Source organism: Helicoverpa armigera, chromosome 17 (genome assembly GCF_030705265.1).
Source record: "Helicoverpa armigera isolate CAAS_96S chromosome 17, ASM3070526v1, whole genome shotgun sequence".
NCBI lineage: Eukaryota > Metazoa > Arthropoda > Insecta > Lepidoptera > Noctuidae > Helicoverpa > Helicoverpa armigera.
The window spans coordinates 3210261-3229852 of NC_087136.1; the positions used below are offsets into that span (position 1 = coordinate 3210261).

The 19592-nt window shown below is 35.4% G+C and overlaps 1 protein-coding gene across 3 annotated transcripts in view; it reads left to right on the top strand.

Annotated features, from left to right (window-relative positions):
- Positions 1 to 19536, top strand: part of LOC110370333 (synaptic vesicle glycoprotein 2C) — a 41689-nt gene extending 22153 nt beyond the window's left edge. For all 3 annotated transcript variants that reach the window (XM_064038844.1, XM_064038842.1, XM_064038843.1), the window contains exons 2-11: positions 8771 to 8900; positions 11348 to 11407; positions 12200 to 12295; positions 14222 to 14355; positions 15830 to 16020; positions 16634 to 16782; positions 16890 to 17289; positions 17544 to 17806; positions 18062 to 18221; positions 18751 to 19536. In XM_064038844.1, coding sequence (XP_063894914.1) covers positions 8864 to 8900; positions 11348 to 11407; positions 12200 to 12295; positions 14222 to 14355; positions 15830 to 16020; positions 16634 to 16782; positions 16890 to 17289; positions 17544 to 17806; positions 18062 to 18221; positions 18751 to 18934 — 1674 coding nt within the window. In that variant the 5' untranslated portion in view covers positions 8771 to 8863 and the 3' untranslated portion in view covers positions 18935 to 19536. The remainder of the gene's footprint in view (positions 1 to 8770; positions 8901 to 11347; positions 11408 to 12199; positions 12296 to 14221; positions 14356 to 15829; positions 16021 to 16633; positions 16783 to 16889; positions 17290 to 17543; positions 17807 to 18061; positions 18222 to 18750) is intronic.
- The last annotated feature ends 56 nt before the right edge of the window (positions 19537 to 19592 follow it).

The window sequence follows — 19592 nt, forward strand, 5'->3', positions numbered from 1 at the left end:
TATTTTTCTAAAAATAAAACAAGTCGTTCAATATCCATTGTTTGAAATACTGTAAAAACTAAGTAAATCGATTCCACATAGAGCATAGAGTCACGTCGCGGTTCCTCAGCAATTATTTCCATAACAACAATTGTGTGTACAATGTACTATGTTGTGACAATAGTTGGCAAAAGCAGGAAAACTAACTGAAAATCAAATTGGGCAAAATATTCCATAATCTACCGTATGAGTAAAGTCTATCTGCGAAAGATCCCTTTCGATGCTTTACGGGTCGTCGTAAGCGTGTCTAACTAGAAATGTAGGTATAGATTACACGGTGCTGTTTGTTATGAACGGAGGAACGTTTTTAAGCAGTATTTAGGTACATATAGCACATTTCTAAAAAGAGCGTACACAAGTTATTGCCCAGCCTCCGAACCTCATTTCATGTAATAAGTTGTGTTTGTGGTTTGCCACCCCTGCAAGTTAAACGTTATGATTTCGCGCGGAAAATGACAAATGCCTTTGATTGTGGTTTAATTTGGACTGAATTCTGGCGAAAATTAGATACAAGATACTTTGTTTTAGATAACTGTAATAATATGTCTAATATTATTTAATATCTGTATATACTCGTAGGTGAACCTTATTAAAAATACTGCATTAAAAAATAGTTATACATAGCGACAGCTTAATAAAAACTCCCACTGACACTCGTTTGGTCACCTCTACTTTTAAACGAAACATCAAATATTTTACATAAACAAACATACTTAGAAAACATTCTTCTTCATCCTTATCTTGTTTACATTGCATCTTACGTCAAACCTAATTTTATCTGTGGAACAACTTTCTGAAATTACTTTCGGCATACCTAGAATCGGTGACCTCTCTTTAGGGCCCGTAGGTCGACAAGTGACCTACGCCTACTGAGAAGGAAGTACTGCAGTAATTATAGCACTATACAAAACACATATACATGCTGTAGAGGCCATGCAGGTAGCTTTATTATTCATTCATCTAAAGACCTGCTTAACGGCTTTCTAAAATACGTTTTATATATCACTTCAATTATTTTTTTGTCGTCTACTTGCTGTATATTTTAATTGTTTACTTTTTTTATAACACAGGTGTGTGATTGTTTAATTAATTCACGACTTTTGGTTTTGACAATGGAGAATTAAAATATTTTGAATGTAATTGTGTAATTCTATAGTTTTTATGGGTTAGGGTGCGGGCATGATCAACCATTATAGATGATAATAATTTCGCTGACTCTATCTGTCAATATTGAAATGTCCTTACAAGCGATTTTGATGATATTTTCGGTAAAAGCATCTACTGCACTTTAAAACTTATTTAAGTAGGTACTTAAATATTTTTTGCATAAATTAACATTATGCACTTCACAATCATTAGCCATTTAATCGAAAGCCTACTTTAATTTTGACCTAATTTTCACATAATAAGTAGTGTGCCAAATAAACAATACGGTAGTTAATATGCCTACAATGTCATACAATGCGTGAAGTTTGATAAATAAACGCTTTGAACATTTGTGATTCATATACAAAATGTATTAAACATTAATCGTGTATATTTTCATTTTTTAAAACATAAAGTCAATGTTTTGTTTTCATATTTAATGCTATTGTTTTAGTGCTCAGCGATCGGGATCAAAGCTTTCGTTTAATTTTACATATAATATCTTACATGGTATGTAAGTAAATTTTAATATAGTTCCGAAAAAGCTGAATTCAGAAGCTTTTCAATTTTGCTTTATTCCGTAAGAAAAACATAAATCGTATCATTTACCTGCCTGTAAATGCGGAATAAGTTATCTTGATCGGTCGTTTGTTTTCCGAGGTTATCCTGCAAGTAGATACTAACATCATGTTAAGTTAATTACGTATATAAAAAGTATGCGATTGCTTACCATTGTGTATATGATTTATAATCTTTATACCTATGGTAGAAGTGTTTAAAATTAACTAAGACGATTATCATATATTCAGGAGTGATCAAAAAGAAGTATTAGGTTTACTACCATTAGTGCTGCTGATTAGTGTACTAAAATAGTGCTGAAACATTTTAAATCAAATTGTAGGTGAATTTGTAGGTTTCATTAATATAAAAATCCCCATTTTTTGCTGAATCACATTTAATCAACGAATTTAACGAAAAAAATATACAAATTCAAAATGATTTGCCACCATGATTGGATTGGACAATATGAAAATTATAAGGAAAAAAAACGATTTCCATTTTTAAGTGTTGAATAAGTACTTAATTTTCCTGAAAAAATGTGTATTTACCCAACAAATAAGCCATTACAAAATAGCATATACCGTGCATTATATAATCACATAGACACCACAATTATGGAACTGTATCTAAACTGGTTTAGCCATTATTCAAATTTTTATTGTGATTAACTTAATTACGTCATACTTGTGTATGTTATTAGTAGTTATTATAAAATATACAAACACATGAAACACGTGCTACTAATCGATTTTATTGCGGCCATCAGTAGTTTTTGCTTTCGGAAGATCTATGTAGTAGTCACTTATTAGTTATTATGTTGTATTCTGTCTGTGTAAATAAAGTGATTATGAGAAGGTATTAAACTGATAAACAAGAATTAAAAGAGTTATCTATTCTAATGTAATAAAGAGGAATATTTTTTTGTTTGTTTGTACCTTAAAGGCTCCGATACTACTGAACCGAACTGAAAATTTCTTTCACTGTTGGAAAGCTACACTCTTCCCAAGTACCATAGGCTATATTTTATTCCGGTACAGGCAGTAGTCTCGCGGGACGCGGGCAAAACTTTTCAAGGCAAGAAAATCTGTGAAAACTCTCTTTCAACTTGAAATAATAATATTTGAACTTGACATCATAAAATTTCGCGAACCACCTATTAAGGTAATTTAGAAAGAAAATAAAAAGCTCATAATATAAAGCCAAGCCTGTAATCTGTTCGCAATGTCGCGTGTGACAGTAACCCTGAACTAGTGAGCACGACATCTAGACTGACCAGCGTAACTTGACAGCTAGTGTAAAAGAAACTTAAACTTAGGGTGAATCGCACCATTTATAACATTAACCAAATAATAACCAGCGGTGTACTGGTCACTGATTGGTTGAATCGGTTGATTTGACAACCGAAAATGGTTCAAGTATCGTATGAGTGTAAGTTAAATAGTGCAACTGGTCTTTCCATCTGTGGTACTATGAACTGCTTGTTTACACCCGTGGTTTCACCCAAATCCCGAAGAAACTGTTTCCCGTACATAGATAAAATGTAGCTTATATATTAGTTTGATATTTAAGCTACATTACTGCCAAGTTTTATCAAAATCCATGGTGTACTTTTTGCGTGAAAGAGGTACAAAAATTCATACATACAAACTTTGGCGGTTACAATATTAGTCGGATCACGTTGTTTGGTTGCTTTTAAAGGATCAAATACTTTTGGTTGCTTTTAACGTCTCGTGATTTAGCTTCCTTACCTTTAGCAGTTTTACACACGAAAGTTGTAATTAGTAATTCATTGGCCACAACGGATACACGTGCAGCTGTTGTTATGAAATATCTAGTCTGTTACACCTGTTCTTGTTGGTATTAGAATTTGCTGTTACGCTGCGCTTGCTTGGTAGTCGCTTGCAATATTTTGCTCATTTTGGTCTTTATAATCATTGAAAGGATAAAAATTAAAGGCTTTGTATATCTGTTGACAATTACAAAAATATGTTGTGTTTAACTTTTATTTTAGTTCATAATATTCGTTTCGTTTAGTTTAAAATTACAGAGGTCATTTGAGAATTTTAAATATTCGAATAAGTAGGTAACCAGCTCATTGATTTAAACCAGATATTTTAGGTCATGATTAATTGATAAATTATAATTTGAAGTTGAATTTAATATATTTTGAATGATGAAATCTTAAACGTGACTTTAAAATTATGCCGTTTACGTCGTTTGTAGTTAAATGACGTAAAAAATCTATTTAAAACAGTTCCGATCTGATTAATTATATTTAAAAATATACTTTAAAATAAATATTTTACCATGGCCATGGCTCATTAGCGGATAAATCACATCGTCTGCTTGTATCTCACAGCCTTGTGTCACATGTCCAATCACTTCAAGATTACCAGTTCATTCATCATAAATATTCCATAATTCATACAGTTTTTAAGTTATGTTTTCCTTAGTTGAATTGTCAAGTTCTTCATATTATCTATGAGTTTTAGTAACTTTTTTGATATCTTCTCGCGATATTAGGACCAGAATTTTTGGTCCTGTTATACATTTTCTATTTTTCGTAATTTTTACTGTTGAAAATTGCCGAAATGTCTATGTAGTGACTTATTGTTTACTTTTGCATAACATTAGCTGCATGAGTGACGCTACAGCCGTCCATTCGGCCAGCCCACAAATAAGTAAATACGATCGTATCATGAAACTAGAACGCACACAATGAACCAGCGGTTCAATGCAACTATTCAATAGAATAAACTTTTCAAATTCTCGCTCAATGGCTGCCAAATGCATCGTAACCTTTTAACCTTCAGATCGTTTTACTCTTCTCAGAATATCTGTCATATAAGTTGAATTACTTATTGATGCGATGACAATTAAAATTGTTATAAGTGTATAAAGTTGTGATCACTTTTCGTGATAAATTTTCCTGTATGTCTGCCATAACCTAAAGATCGTACCTGCACAACATGTCAATCATAGCACCATTATTTATAATAGATCATATATAGGTATGTAAAATTACTAAGGACTGTTTGATTAGATAGATGGGCCATTTTCTCAGTAGCTGCAATAAAAAAATAATAAGCTCTCCATTAATCACTTTTGCCAGTGGCATTTTATACGCGGTAAGTAATATTATTACCGCTTAATTCCCAGAATTGTTTAAGCACTCGTTTGACTACAATTACTGTTTTATTACGATAATGTAAAAAACCGTAGGTGTCGATTTTACCAACATCTACAAAACATCCGTCAGAAAATACCATTTTTTACTTAGCAGTCTCTATACGAAGACACTATTTGTACTGAACTTGTAAATATAAATAGGTACATTGCAATGCAATTGGTTTTTAATTGCTTTTACATAGAGGTAAATTTGTTTTATTCTTAAACATTTTAGGGTAAACAAGATAAAACCAGGTTCAAGTAGAGTCATTCTTCATTTATTTGATGCAAACGTATCTAATTAATTGTTCGAGTCAGAAGGTCGATTGCAGTTTTTACTAGACACATCTGAAATTGATATACATCGTTGTGTGTTCAGAATTCCTAACTGCATAATCGCATGATGCATGCAATGCCAAGGACTGTTCCTACCTGGTAGAAGCCAGTCTTTTGTAACACATTACCAGACAATCAACTACCAGGCTACACTATGCTAATTAAACAATTACGTACACTTTAAATGTTGAAAGGAGTTAACTTACTTTATTCGAGTTTTTTTTAAACAATTGATAGTGGAGGTCCAAAACCTGTTTGGAACGACAACGAATATTTGGTTTCACTGAGCCTCATTTCTACAAAAACTCTTTTTACAAGTTTTCATTGCTAAAGGTAAATAAGGTTTATTATAGTTTTTTGTGGCAAAAACAATAGAGGCTAAACAAATTTTTTTCTGAAATCATCATTCGTCTGCAGTTTTTCTGTAAGCCTTTTGATCTTCATGGAAGGTTGATGGATTAATTATAATAATTTTACTATAAGAAATGAGTATAATGGCAATGAAAGGTCAGTAAAATAATGGTACAAACAGCATTGGAGTCAGCGTGTAGTGTGTCCGACGGTGTTGACGGCTGCTTCCCGCCTTTTGTCATGCGCGGCTCATCAAAACTGCCACCATCTTAGTTTTATGTAACATGACGTATGCCACACGCAGTATGTACGCAACAAATAGGTTTATGTACAAACCTATTATTATATCACGCTAAATCATTGTCCAATTTGGTTTTGGTGAGTTTTCGCGCCATTGTCGCTTGCTACGTTTTAATTCAAACCGATGCTTTGTATTTTTTTTTTGTGATTTTATTTGTACTGGTAATGGCAAGTCATTGCTCTTTTCAAGTTAAGAGTATTTTATGGAAATTTTCGTACACATATTTTATACCAATTAGCTCTTTTTCACATATGCAGCTAAGCGACATTTTTCACTCCTGACACGCATTAAAAAGATAGGTACCTGCTAAGTAATATCTCGATCAATTAATTTCAATTGATGATTTGACGACTCTCGGGCCAATTAAATATAAACTTGTTTTCATGACCCAAAACAGTCAATATGATAAAAAAGATGTATGTATGTATTAATCAAATGTACCTACCTATATATACTCGAGATACCATCTAGAAAATAGCCGTTTACTAATTTTCACTTTTATGAAAACCATTAAAAGAAATTATATAATACTCTGACATAATAACTCTAGGTAGAGTATATAATTAAATCTCCGACGCAAAACATCATAAAATAACTTATAAAACGAATATAAACAAACAAACTTTAAAACCAAGTCATAGGAATAGATTCACTGCGCATTTTTTGTTTCAAATATAAACATGGCGTTTAAATGCATTTACTTTAGATTTATTTACAAGGGGTGTCTGGAAAAGTACGATGTACATAGAGCTCAAAAATCTCCATTACTTTTACGATCGACACTGACGCTTCACATCATAATTTCAATGTTAAGGCTATAAAACACGATTGATGTTCCCAATTTAGAACTATTTCGCACAGGTCGAACGGACGGGCGTTTGCAAAGTTTTTGCACACAATACAAAACCGACATATGTTAGGAAAAATAGTCAGCCGTCTGTTTTCCGCGGTTTTTCCTACTTTCAGTACCCGGATCAAATATAGCTTACGTTATACTACACCTATTCCTATATTAACTTTCTTTATATTATTATTAATTTTTCAAATCGGTTTAGTAGTTTCGAAGCCTAAGTATAAACAAACCAAAATTAATAAAAACCAAAAAAATATTAGAATGGAAATGTATTTTAGTAAATATGAAAAGACAATCTGAAAGAATCCGTTCACTAACTTGTTACAGTTTGATGTATGAACCGTAAAATTAAACCAGGGACATTGAGTCACACCCTATTTCAAGTAACGATACGTTGTTTCACATATTTTATAGTTTACTTTTCAGTCCGCGTTTCGATTACACATTGTATGATATTTTTTCTATAATATAAACATAAAATTGGCATACTTACCTACGCACTCAGAGACATTTAATGGTTAGGTACATAAGTCTTTCCTTAGTGAAGGATTTCTTTGACAATCCTTCAACCATTAAATGTCTCTGAGTGTGGGGGTTAGTCATAAAGACATAAGGAATAATTTCCATGCGACACCGTATCTAAAGACCAATTTTTTGATCTCGCTTTACTCTCTGTTGAATGCAGGCGATTTCAAAATACCAATTTCAAATCTCTAAAGAATAAGTATTTCTACGCATAGCTCTATATTTTGTCTATACTACTATAGTTACATCAAGGCCGTTTACTTGTAGTAATAAATGTGTTTTCGTTGACACACTATGTATGTGGATTAGGAAATAGGACCTTGTAACTTTTAAATTGTCACGGTATCCTAAACTAGGGCTAGGCGTGTCACTTTTTGAATTTGGAACTACTGAACTGTTAATTTTCAGCCAGATATATTACTTTTGTCGACTATGGAGTTGCTAGTTAACTTATGTTAAACTTTACAACCTTTTTATAATTTTTAATTATAGTCTGTTTTTTAATCTCGTAGACTAAATTGACACTTGCAAAATGTCAAACTTTCTAATAATTTTGCTAGCTCTGTGGTGCAGTGTTGTACTTACGATACCGGTTCGTTGAATCGTAACTTTTTATCTATAATAGACGAATTTAATATTCATTCAAAGTTTTATATTTAAAATTCACGTACGTACACATGGCTGTACGACGTGCTACAAACTGCCAGCGATATCTGACCACGCAAAGCCATGCGTAATCATCAAGGATTAGCCCATTATTTCAGGATGACTTATTGTAAAAAGTTACGATTCAACGAACCGGTATCGTAAGTACAACACTGCACCACAGAGCTAGCAAAATTATTAGAAAGTTTGACATTTTGCAAGTGTCAATTTAGTCTACGAGATTAAAAAACAGACTATAGATTAATTTTAATATAATACCTGATGTAATTTTTATATGACACCTAAAGCTAATATATTTCATGATTTACCTCATATTTTCCATAAAGCACATGACATAAACGTACGATATCATTTGATATACTTTACTTACATTGTGTCCAATTGGCAAGTTTGTCTATAAATCATTATAACAATGCTACATATAAGCGACCTCGTGTTATGTCATTGTGGTGTCGGAAATAGTAATCGCATTATGCTAACGTGAAGGAAGAGTTTACTGGTCTACTTTTAAAATCTTTTTAAGTAGGCACTTACTAGTTTTTCCCTGCGGTATACCAGTTTTGAATAATGTCCCATTATACCCTAACAAGGATAAAAAGATGGCGATCCTCTCAAATAAGAGTTATGTAAACCTAAAGAGCACGTGCACTTGGAGAGGCCTATGTCCAGCAGTGGACTGCTATAGGCTGATGATGATGATGATGAAACCTAAAGAAATTTTCAAATCACATGTATTGTTCCTAATATGTCTTTCACCAAAATTCCTCAGTTTCTATAATACCTATTAATATTGGTGTATTTATGTAAGTTTGTGATTGTTTCAGACGAGCCGTGCGCCGTTGTAAGCAACCCACAACCCAGTAAGACTCGACTCGTCCGCGCAACCGCCGACATACCAAGACACCCGCCCGCATAGGATGGTAGAAACTGACCCCGGGCCCAAGAAATCTCACAGTAAGTCCAACTCTACTTAAGAAGAATATACTTATATATAAAATCTTGTGTGAAATGAATGAATAAACAAAACCAAATAAAAAAAATATGGTTCAAACATAACGTAAACGACATCATGATTTAAGCGACAAGTAAAATACCCGGGTCGATTGATCCCGAATTTGAACTGAATAGGTCAAAGAGCGCACATTAAAATAATCTTAGGTGTATGCATACATAATATGTACAATAAGATCGTATTTCCTGTTATTCCAATTACACCTACATCTATTAAAAATAATAAACATGTTATGGTTGGTACCAAATTCGGATAGTCCTGGTATTAAGAACAGTAAAGTTTTCATTTTCAGGCAAAGATTAGTCTATTATTCTTGAACCAGGTACTTAACTGGAACCAATAAAAACGTAATGTAGGTAGTACAAATACCTTAAACCTTCCTGTGTACAATTATTGCGAGAAATTCTCGAAAATCTCAGCTCAGACGGTATTTATTTTGTCTAATGACTAATGGGATTATATATTACCTACAATTAAATTCCAATATTTTATGCATTCCGAGTTTTCAAGCGGAACGGAGATATCGTTATGGATTTATTTCATCGAATTTTCTCATTGTTCTTTCAAGATCAACTGGAAATCGGGTTATATGAAACATTACACCTCAAATTAGTGAAACATTACACCACACAAAGCTCAAATACCTGGTTACCATCTTGTCTTACTGTGACTCACAAATAGGAATGTTCCAGTATTATTTATATACAAGTGCACAAAGTGGACTGATTGAAATCATGCCACCTGTACATTTTGTGACCTCACACGGGATTATGCACATCTCAAGGCAACAATGAAGTACTGACAAGCTGTTTAACGCTAGAATGTTAATAAAAAAGTATTCCAATCATGTCATAGTGGGTACAGTCGACAAACTTGGTGGTAGTGACAGAATATTTAAATTGTAACAATAGACTATGGCGTTTGTATTTAAGACTTGATGATACGCATAGCCAATAGGAATAGAATTGAATAAATGTCAATTCCTTTACAAACAGACTGCGTAATTGAATAACAGCGGTGATAAACCTTTTCGTAAGTAGGTAACTTCATCCTCCATCCTCCGAGCCTTTTTCCCAAACTATGTTGGGGTCGGCTTCCAGTCTAACCGGATTCAGCTGAGTACCAGTGCTTTACAAGAAGCGACTGCCTATCTGACCTCCTCAACCCAGTTACCCGGGCAACCTGATACCCCTTGGTTAGACTGGTGTCAGACTTACTGGCTTCCGACTACCCGTAACGACTGCCAAGGATGTTCAATGACAGCCGGGACCTACAGTTTAACGTGCCATCCGAAACACAGTCATTGGTGACTAAGATATACTTTAGAAAGTACATACAAACTTAGAAAAGTTGCATTGGTACTTGCCTGACCTGGAATCGAACCCGCGCCCTCATACTCGAGAGGTTGGTTCTTTGCCCACTAGGCCACCACGACCAACTTGTCTGTGTTAATCAACAGTTACATTTTAAGGTTCCATGTTCTAAGTGTACGAATATTTCGTAGCTAACTGTTCTTATTGAAATGATGCCGTCTGTACACTGTGTCCTGGCATATTGTGTGGCGGCTGCGCCAAATATTGTTAGCGAGACCTTGTTGAGTGCCGGTCACCTACCAATAACTATATGTCACGCATAAGTGTGTATAAACATCAAGTATTGGTAGAGAGGGCGTTCCTTAACTTCATAAAGAGATAAAATTTCATACACAACCACACAACATTTTTAGACAACCTTGTCGCAAATATTCGTAGAAAATTGTGTACAATATTGCACATATTAGGTTCTTTGAGACAAAGTAACCATCAATGGGTTCTATACAAAATAAACCCTTGTGTAAATAAGCACTGCGTGCGAAATACAGCCTAATTAAATACCTCGTAATAATAAAAAATGTTACTTTCAGTGAAAAGTATACTTGTATAGATTTTAGTAATGTTGCAATCGCATCTTCTGTAATAACTATTTATAATATACTTCAATCACAAATGAGAGCACGTGTAATACAGAAGTAGCTTATAAATATATATTATTACCTATACTTAGAAGACGATATGATATTGCGCATGCAAGATCGACATTTAAAATATTTATAGACATTTTTATTAAACAACCAGCAGTACCGTTTCATCTTGTTTTAAATAAAACTTTATGGAAAAATATATGGATGTGATTTAAAAAAAAAAACTACGGTAAACTTCAGTTATTTTGGCCTCTTTTTAAAAGAGTTTTCAAAAAGAAGGAGGCTCTCAATTAGACCGCGAGTAAATATTTTTGGGCATACTATCTCTGTTGTTTATGTCCGCAGTTTATGAAAACCTAAAAAAAATATTTTCTTTATTGTCTTTGGTTTTCTAATTTCCATAGCTAATGTAAACTCTGTTTGTTGCAGATTGTGATGTAAAAAGGGACCTCCAACTAAACGGCCCAGGTTCCAAAACCGCCGAGCTTGGTAAGACAATTTATTTTAACTATAACAAATCATTTGATTAGTTTACTACAACTATTTGTACCCTAATGGTTTCGAAACTATCCCGGTATGGGCAGCAGTTCCCACGGGACGTGGGCGAAACCGCGGGAAAACGGCAAATCTTGAACTATTTCGTAACTATAGGTACCTACCTAATGATAGGGTTCTCGAATTGTTGATATGAATTGTGATATCAGACCACATGCAGTTTTAATTAATGTAATTATTCGCGTTTTATTTAAATGCACGCAACAATTATCTACATGAACCTGTTCAGATACATATGATTAAAGAAGTAAGTCTTTGTTCCCTCACTAATACCTCTTTTGGATAAGATATTGTTTCACGTGATTTGATGCATTACTATTTTAATTTTTTAAAGAAAAAGTATGTCCATTTGGGTAGAAAAAAATCCCCAATTATGTAAACAACAAATCTTAGACTTTTCCATAACGACTAAAAATGTATCATGTTGACAGAGGACCAAATCTTTATCGAAAACAAATGGCATCTCTAATAGAGTAATTAACACATTATTGTATACTATACAATAAAAGTTATAAGGCACTAGTTTGTAGATAATATTCTCCTCTGTGTTATGGAAGCACAAGAGTAGGATAAAAACGTATGGTAGTGACTTTTAGCGAGTTGTTGAAATAAACGCGCTTCTCATAATTACATCAATGGCAGTACTACTGATTAGGTAAATCTCAAGTAGCTATATGACATAAATATTTAATGCTTACTTAGTTTAAACTGTTTGTTTGTGTACAGGCGTCGTACCGTCACTGAAGACAGCAGTCAAGCTCGACCCCGAGAAAGGCTCCAACTCGGAGAAGGCTGACTTCGAACGGGCTATCGAATTAACCGGTAAGTTATTATTTATGATTTAAATAAATCTCGTCAAAAACAAGTCTCCTCTGGTTGGCTATCACGCTTTCCCGCAAAACTACTTGGACGATTTAATAAGCTACTTAGATAATCTAAAGGCCCCAGTACACGTTGGCCTGTGTTGGGCCAAGCTGTGCAAAGCACAAATGTAGGCCACAATCAAATGGTGTTTACACATTGGCGCATGGCTCATTGCTGCCTGGCAAGCCACTTGCGATGGACGTCGAAGTAATCAAGGCTTCGGCTATTTATTTGTACACTACTATACATATTTTTATTATACTACACTACTATATATATTTATATTATACTACACTGCTATATTTACTACTATATTTATTTTTACACGCAACCCAAAAGTGTATTTTATCCTCAGCGGTCGGTGACGAACTCAACATTGGCCGAATGTGTAAACACCACACGCCAAGCTGGGCCAAGATTCCTTTGATGTGTGCCCAAAAAACCGACAACTCGCCGAATGCGCGCCAACCTTGACAAATGTCCGCCAACCTGCACCAATACCCCGTGTACACATTGGTGATGGCGTGTTTTGGCCGCACTTGGGCCAACGTGTACTGGGGCCTTAAAAAGGCTGAGAAAGGACATTGATTCATAGTTTTTATCCAGATGCAAAAAGTAGTTCCGTCGGCTTGCGGTTAGAACCGCGGGGAGCAGTTATTAATAAAGAAAACGAATATTATCTAAGTTGCATAAAAATATCTTCTAAAATAAAATAAATATGCAGGTTGCCTTGGGTATTTCGAAAGTAAAAATCGTTAGATTACCTAAATGCTATTTATGTTAGTTTATGTATTCATCAGAAAAGTTCATGATCATCACGAAATAGTAATTAATAGAATTTTTGACCATTTAAAAGATTCGTAAGTTACATCAAAATTGTAGAATTATTTTTGTACTATTTCAAACATAAATATGCAAGTATTTATGTTTGAAATAGTACCTACTTGCATGTTGATCAATAAGTATAAGTGAGTTAATTCTAAGTAAGTCTGATATACCCATAAAAAAAACAATACATGAATTTGTTTACTTAAATATTAAGGGACACCTTCATCCAAGTAAATAATAAGTCGAAAAATATTATAATGAACAACATTGATGACCAGTAAACATTTCTGTATAAAATATGACTGATCATTTCGCTGAATAAGTAGCAATTACCGCGCAATTACTTAATTCCCTATGTAAACATAAATACAAAGTAAAGGAACAATGCTCAATCGTATCAAATATCGTCTCAAATGAAAAGGATGCCACTCAATGTTTTGTAAATCGATCCCTCGACCTACAAAAGTTAAATTCTAATAAGCAATTACAGTGCATTGTTGACATACAATTACGTAATAAAAACAATAACGAAATATAATATGGCTGCGTTCGTCAAAAATAAAGTAACTTGAACGAAGTTTTATGAATGAGTCGCGATCAAGTTGCATTCCGCTGCGGAGGTGTAAACACGCCACCATTTACCAGGAACCATGTCGTACAATCAGGCTCCCTGATTGAAATATGAACCCTTACACGAGCTCGGGCTTGTTTTTAAACTGTCTTTTTGTTTTTATCACTTCCTTGGTTGTAAACAACAGGATGAGTCGTAGTAATTAAGAACTTTATTTACGTAGTATGGTACCTACTTAACGGAACATATTTTTTCGAGAATTTGATTAAATGCTTCATTAAAGGTTTTAATATTATTATGAAACAAAACCACATAACAGTAACTAAGTTTGAGTCATCAAATCATTGAATTTGTCTACCTATTCGATTCATTGTTTTGAAATCGGACACAATCGATGTATTGGAATCTCGGAACAATTAGTCGTTGTAATCCGGTAGTTCTCAGCCCTAGGAAGTTGCAAATTGTATTTGTTTGTGTCTGTTCAGGATATGGACGGTTCCACTACCTCCTGCTGGCGGTGTGCGGCCTGGTCAGCACCTCCGAGGAGATGGACGTCATCTCCATGTCCTTCATCCTCCCTTCGGCACAGTGCGACCTAGACCTCACCACGCAGACTAAAGTAAGTCATCTTTACACCAATTTTAATGGAACTGGTTTATCATAAGTATTTGCCTTTTCAAAGCTCTTGGGGTCGGCTTCCAGTCTAACCGGATCACCTGAATACCTACTAGGATTTTTATGAAGCGACTGCCTATCTGACCTCCTTAACCCAGTGATATTCACCGCTGTTTTCGATGTTCACAAAGGAGCAACATTTTTTTCGTATGAGCATATTTAGTTTATTAATTACTTCCCATTATTTCCGCTTTTGTTATTGAATCGCTTTTTCTTTTGAAATAGTTGTATAATTGATGAATAGCAATCCATTTAAATGGTCATAGATACATTCAAGTATAGATAAGTCAATGCCACGGATATATTTAAAAAATCTATTAGCGCACAGTCAAAATAAATTAGCATTCAAAAATAGAACTCTGGTATACAAGCTATAGACGTAGTTGAATTTTGACGGCCACAGATACGGTAAATAGATGGCTGACGTTTGGTTATGCTGAAATGGTCCTTCTGTGAATAACAAGAGACAATGTTCTTGTTGACGTCCGATTGTAATATATTTTGTCCCCTCTACAATTGTGCTGGGGTTCCTCTCCCGTAGGAACTGAACTGCGTTGGTCTCGATTTGACCAGTAACCACCGTTTATCACGAGTCTGAAGTCTCCTACTCATTCATATGTCCCGGTTGACACATATATCTTTTCACGTGTTACCCCAGTTCAATGAGCAAACACATGTGTTTAGCAGTTGTGAATTTTAATTAATAAAGTAGTACAAATCCATTAGCATTGCAGTCTTATATTTTTCTAGGGAAAACCTGTCGTATTTTTCCATATTTGATAGATGGATCTATTCTTTCAAAAGCATGGGGGGAGTAAATACATAAAAGAAGAGATAAGTGTGAAGCCACAAATAAACAAAGGTTGTGGGCATGCCCACTGTCCACACTGATGTACATAGATTATTATCCCACATTAATATCACCATGCATCACTTCTTAAATCGAAGGTTGCGTAAATAATATGAAAAACATTGCCGAGAATCGGAATTGAGCAAAAGTAAATTGATTGGCAAATATTTTGTTGTTTTTGTAAACTTCTAAGTAAGTGTTTGAGCCAAGGAATAATTCTGATGTCAGCTAGAAGTACTTGAGTTGTAATATTTCGCACTGTGCAAATTATTTGCAAACATTTTTTGCTGGCATAGACATTGATTAAATGTTTATTATAGCTATTTACGTAACTAAGTCTTAAGTATTTTGACCATTGCATAACAAACCAATGTGACCCAAAACCACAGGATCCATTATTTTTATCATTAGGGGCACTGCGCCATGCTAACTACCAGAGTTTCTTGTCCGTTTTGCTCCATGGTAAATACTTATCCCACTTTTCAATCCGTGCTACTAGTGTGACTTTTCAGACTTGATTACAACAAACTCCATAGCCCAAATATTAAACAGTTTCATTTGTTTCCAGGGATGGCTAAACAGTATAATCTTCATCGGGATGATGGTGGGAGCGTACGCATGGGGGTCGGTCGCGGACTCGCTGGGTCGCAAGCGCGTCCTGATCGCGATCTCCGTCGTGAACGCGCTCGCCATCGTCGCCTCCTCCTTCAGTCAGAACTACGAGCTCTTCATGCTGTTCCGCTTCATCAATGGTGCCGCGTAAGTATCTTAGGACTCCAAAAACTTCTCTTAGGTCCAGTTGAAAACGAGCGTCAGGCACCAGTTGTCTGGCATAATGCTGAATTTTAATTATTTGGCACACACAGTTTTGTTATGAAATTTTCCCCTATTTGTGTTTATCCTATGTTGTGTCAACAAATGTTTCCTACTTCTTTCTTCAAATATTTTTGTAACTAAGATCAGGTATTCTACTAATTTACATAGGACTTGTTAAAAGGCAGTAAAGGCAGACCTAACATGCCATGAAAACACATGGCCAAAAACTTTCACTTAGCCTTGGCAGAAATTTGAGTTAACGTAGAAGTAAAATTTGTATCGCTTGCAACAAGCAGGATATCTCGTAATGTAGTGTAGTTGTATACCTCAGGATATGATTAAGGTAACGAGCCAGAATACTTTTTCAAGTTAACCTTGATACACAATGTAGAAGACGATTTTTTTATGAAAGCTGCCTAATTAATTTAAAATCCAAACCTTCCAATTAGATTTATATGTCATAATTACATAGTAAAACTGCTTCGATTGGAATTCCGGTTAATAAAGCAATCGGGTGAAAATCAAACCATGTTAATCTATATATCCTTGTCAACAGTTTAGGAGGATCAGGTCCCGTGATCTGGTCATACTTCGCGGAGTTCCAGCCGAAGAACAAGCGAGGAGCTATGTTGAGCTTCATGGCAGCTTTCTGGACGCTCGGCAACCTGTTCGTCGCTGGTTTGGCGTGGGTCATCATCCCTAGCGGTAATTATCAACAGTTTCTAGAATATCAAGGCGATTTTTATGCTTTGAACATATGTTTACGGGATGATGTAGAACAAAACTATAAATTGAGTTCTTCTATTTTCCAGAAATCGGAGGAGTAACGAATGGCTTCGTATACAACTCATGGCGTATCTTCCTACTGGTAATGTCACTACCCTCGTTCTTGGTAGCCGCATTACTGTTCCTGCTGCCCGAGTCTCCCAAGTTCTTGATATCAACCGGTCGTCATGACGAAGCCTTGGAAGTATTCAAAGGCATCTACATGATGAACACTGGCCGCAGCAAGGAGGAGTACCCAGTCAAACAGTTGCTGATCGAAGAGTGCTACCACACTAAGCCGGAGAAACAAATCGAAGTTAAGGAACCAAAATCTAAGATAAGGAAAATGTTCAGCGACATTGTGGAACACAGCAAACAGCTATTTGTGCCGCCTATACTCAAGTTTACTACGATCTCTATCACAATCAACTTCACATTCCATATTGGGTAAGTTTAACTCGGAAATATAAACCGGCAGATTCAGCTTAGAAGGCCTCCTAAGAACCGTTAAAAGCTATTTCATGCCCCATTTCGCTGTAAATGGAAATATCTTTGTGATGGCGTTTATGTACGAATTTAAAAAAGCCATGTCTTTTGATAACGAACTAAAGTATTGGACATTGCAAAGTTGTGAAACTAAACATCTCAACCGAGGCACTTAAGACCCTAGGAAACAACTAACAAACTTATAACTCCAACAGGTACTACGGCCTCATGATGTGGTTCCCCGAGATGTTCAACCGTTTCGACGAGTGGTCCCGTACGCACGACAACGCTGAGGCCGACATTTGCATGGTGACGAACTACGTGACACAGTACGGCACGCACTCGACAGCGGCGCAGTGCGACTCCCATATACACTCCGATGTGTTCATGGAGTCGCTCATCACTGTGGCTGCTGCCATACCATCTAATATATTTGCGGTACTCGGCATGGACAGACTCGGAAGGAAGTTTTTCCTTGGTAAGATTTTTTTACCTTACTATGACTTGACCACCTTTTACTTAAAGATAGATCATGCAAATTAAATTTTGCTTAATATCTAATTGCCGCAATGGTACAGCTACCATTCGTCTGCACAGATCCTGGATTTGATTCCCTTGTTGGCAATAGTTGTCGTTTTGGTAATCTTATGATTTGTTCCAACAATGGACTGGATTCTGGAATAATAAAAGTGATGTACCTATGATTAACATCAACATGTTTATCTTCTTTCAGTGTTCGCAACATTCTCCGCTGGCTTATGTTCAGCAGCTATGTACTTCGTGTACAATAAGACTAACAACTTAATCGTAAGCGCCATCTTCAGTTCGGTGATATCCTGCGGTAACGCCTCACTCGACTGCCTCATCACAGAAGTCTTCCCTACCAACTTACGGTAAGATACCACTTCCTATAAAAAATCTACCAGAGCCTATCAGTCTTCTTCTTCTTCTTTCGTGTCGATGACATGTCTTATAGTGAGACTACACTTTGTCAGTATAGTATCAGTATCATATATCCAGTATCAGTCTTTGGATATATGAAAGCCATGGGAGAAGACATATCTTTACGGCCTTATAATAATATCCTTCTCCATGTGAGAGGAGGCCTGTGCCCAGCAGTGGGACGATACAAAGGCTGTAACAGTAACAGTTACGGCCTTATGGGAAAGACCTCAAGCATTTTTAATGGCGGCTGATTCCCGTCTCCTACACCACTTTATTAGAATTATAATCATCCGCAAGGATATTGAGCCCTGACCTTCACCTGCGCAGAAGCGATTTATTGGTTTATCGCCTTATGTGTACAATGCGCAAAGCGATCCCCACTCTTCCGCCGAGAGCTCAATATCCGTGCCGATAACTATACAGTAATAATTATGTGTATTGATTCGCAACATGCTAAACTACATTTTTTCTTTCCAGTGCTACTGGTGTAGCGGTATCGATGGTGGCGGCTCGGCTGGGCGGCATCATCGGCAACGTGGTGATCGCGGCGTTGCTGGACACCTACTGCCCCGCGCCCACCTTCATCGTCGCCGTGCTGCTCGCCAGCGGCGGTCTCATGTGCCTCTTCCTGCCCAACACCACGCGGCAGGCCCTCTCCTAACACCGCCATCTTTTTCTTGCCGCATAAACGTCAATTTCAAAGACTAACGGCATTTTATAAGATTTTTTTTTGGCCTGCCATGTGATGTATAAAACATTATTTTAAGATTTTAAGCGTTAAATCTCATCGAAAGATCCATTGATGTAACTAGTTTTTTTACATATTTGTACAATAGTTTTTATATTAATTTAAATGAAAATGTTTTATTTATGAACTAAATGAAAGTACGAACGATACATATTCCTAGTAAATAAAGTAATTGACTGTTGTAGGTTGTTATAACTTATTACGTTTATACATTTGTTTGAAATTGTAAACCAGAATAAAGCTTTGCGTCAGATCTTTTAATGGATAAAGTATTATAGGATAAGTATCATTTCATTACCATGTTGTATATTATTGCAACTATTTTAATATTACGAATTTATAATATCATTGTTATCGTAGTTTGTAGTTGAGTAGTACGTAGTAAAATTATAAAAACACGAGTTGTGATATAATAAAGTTTGTATCAAATCTTTGCATTGTATATAAGTGCATTTTTCAAAACCATGGAACACCTTATTAATTACAATGCAATATATTTTCCTAAATTCATTTCAGTGCCTTAGTTTTATTATTATATAAGTAAGATGTCACCTGAAAAGAAATGAGTAAA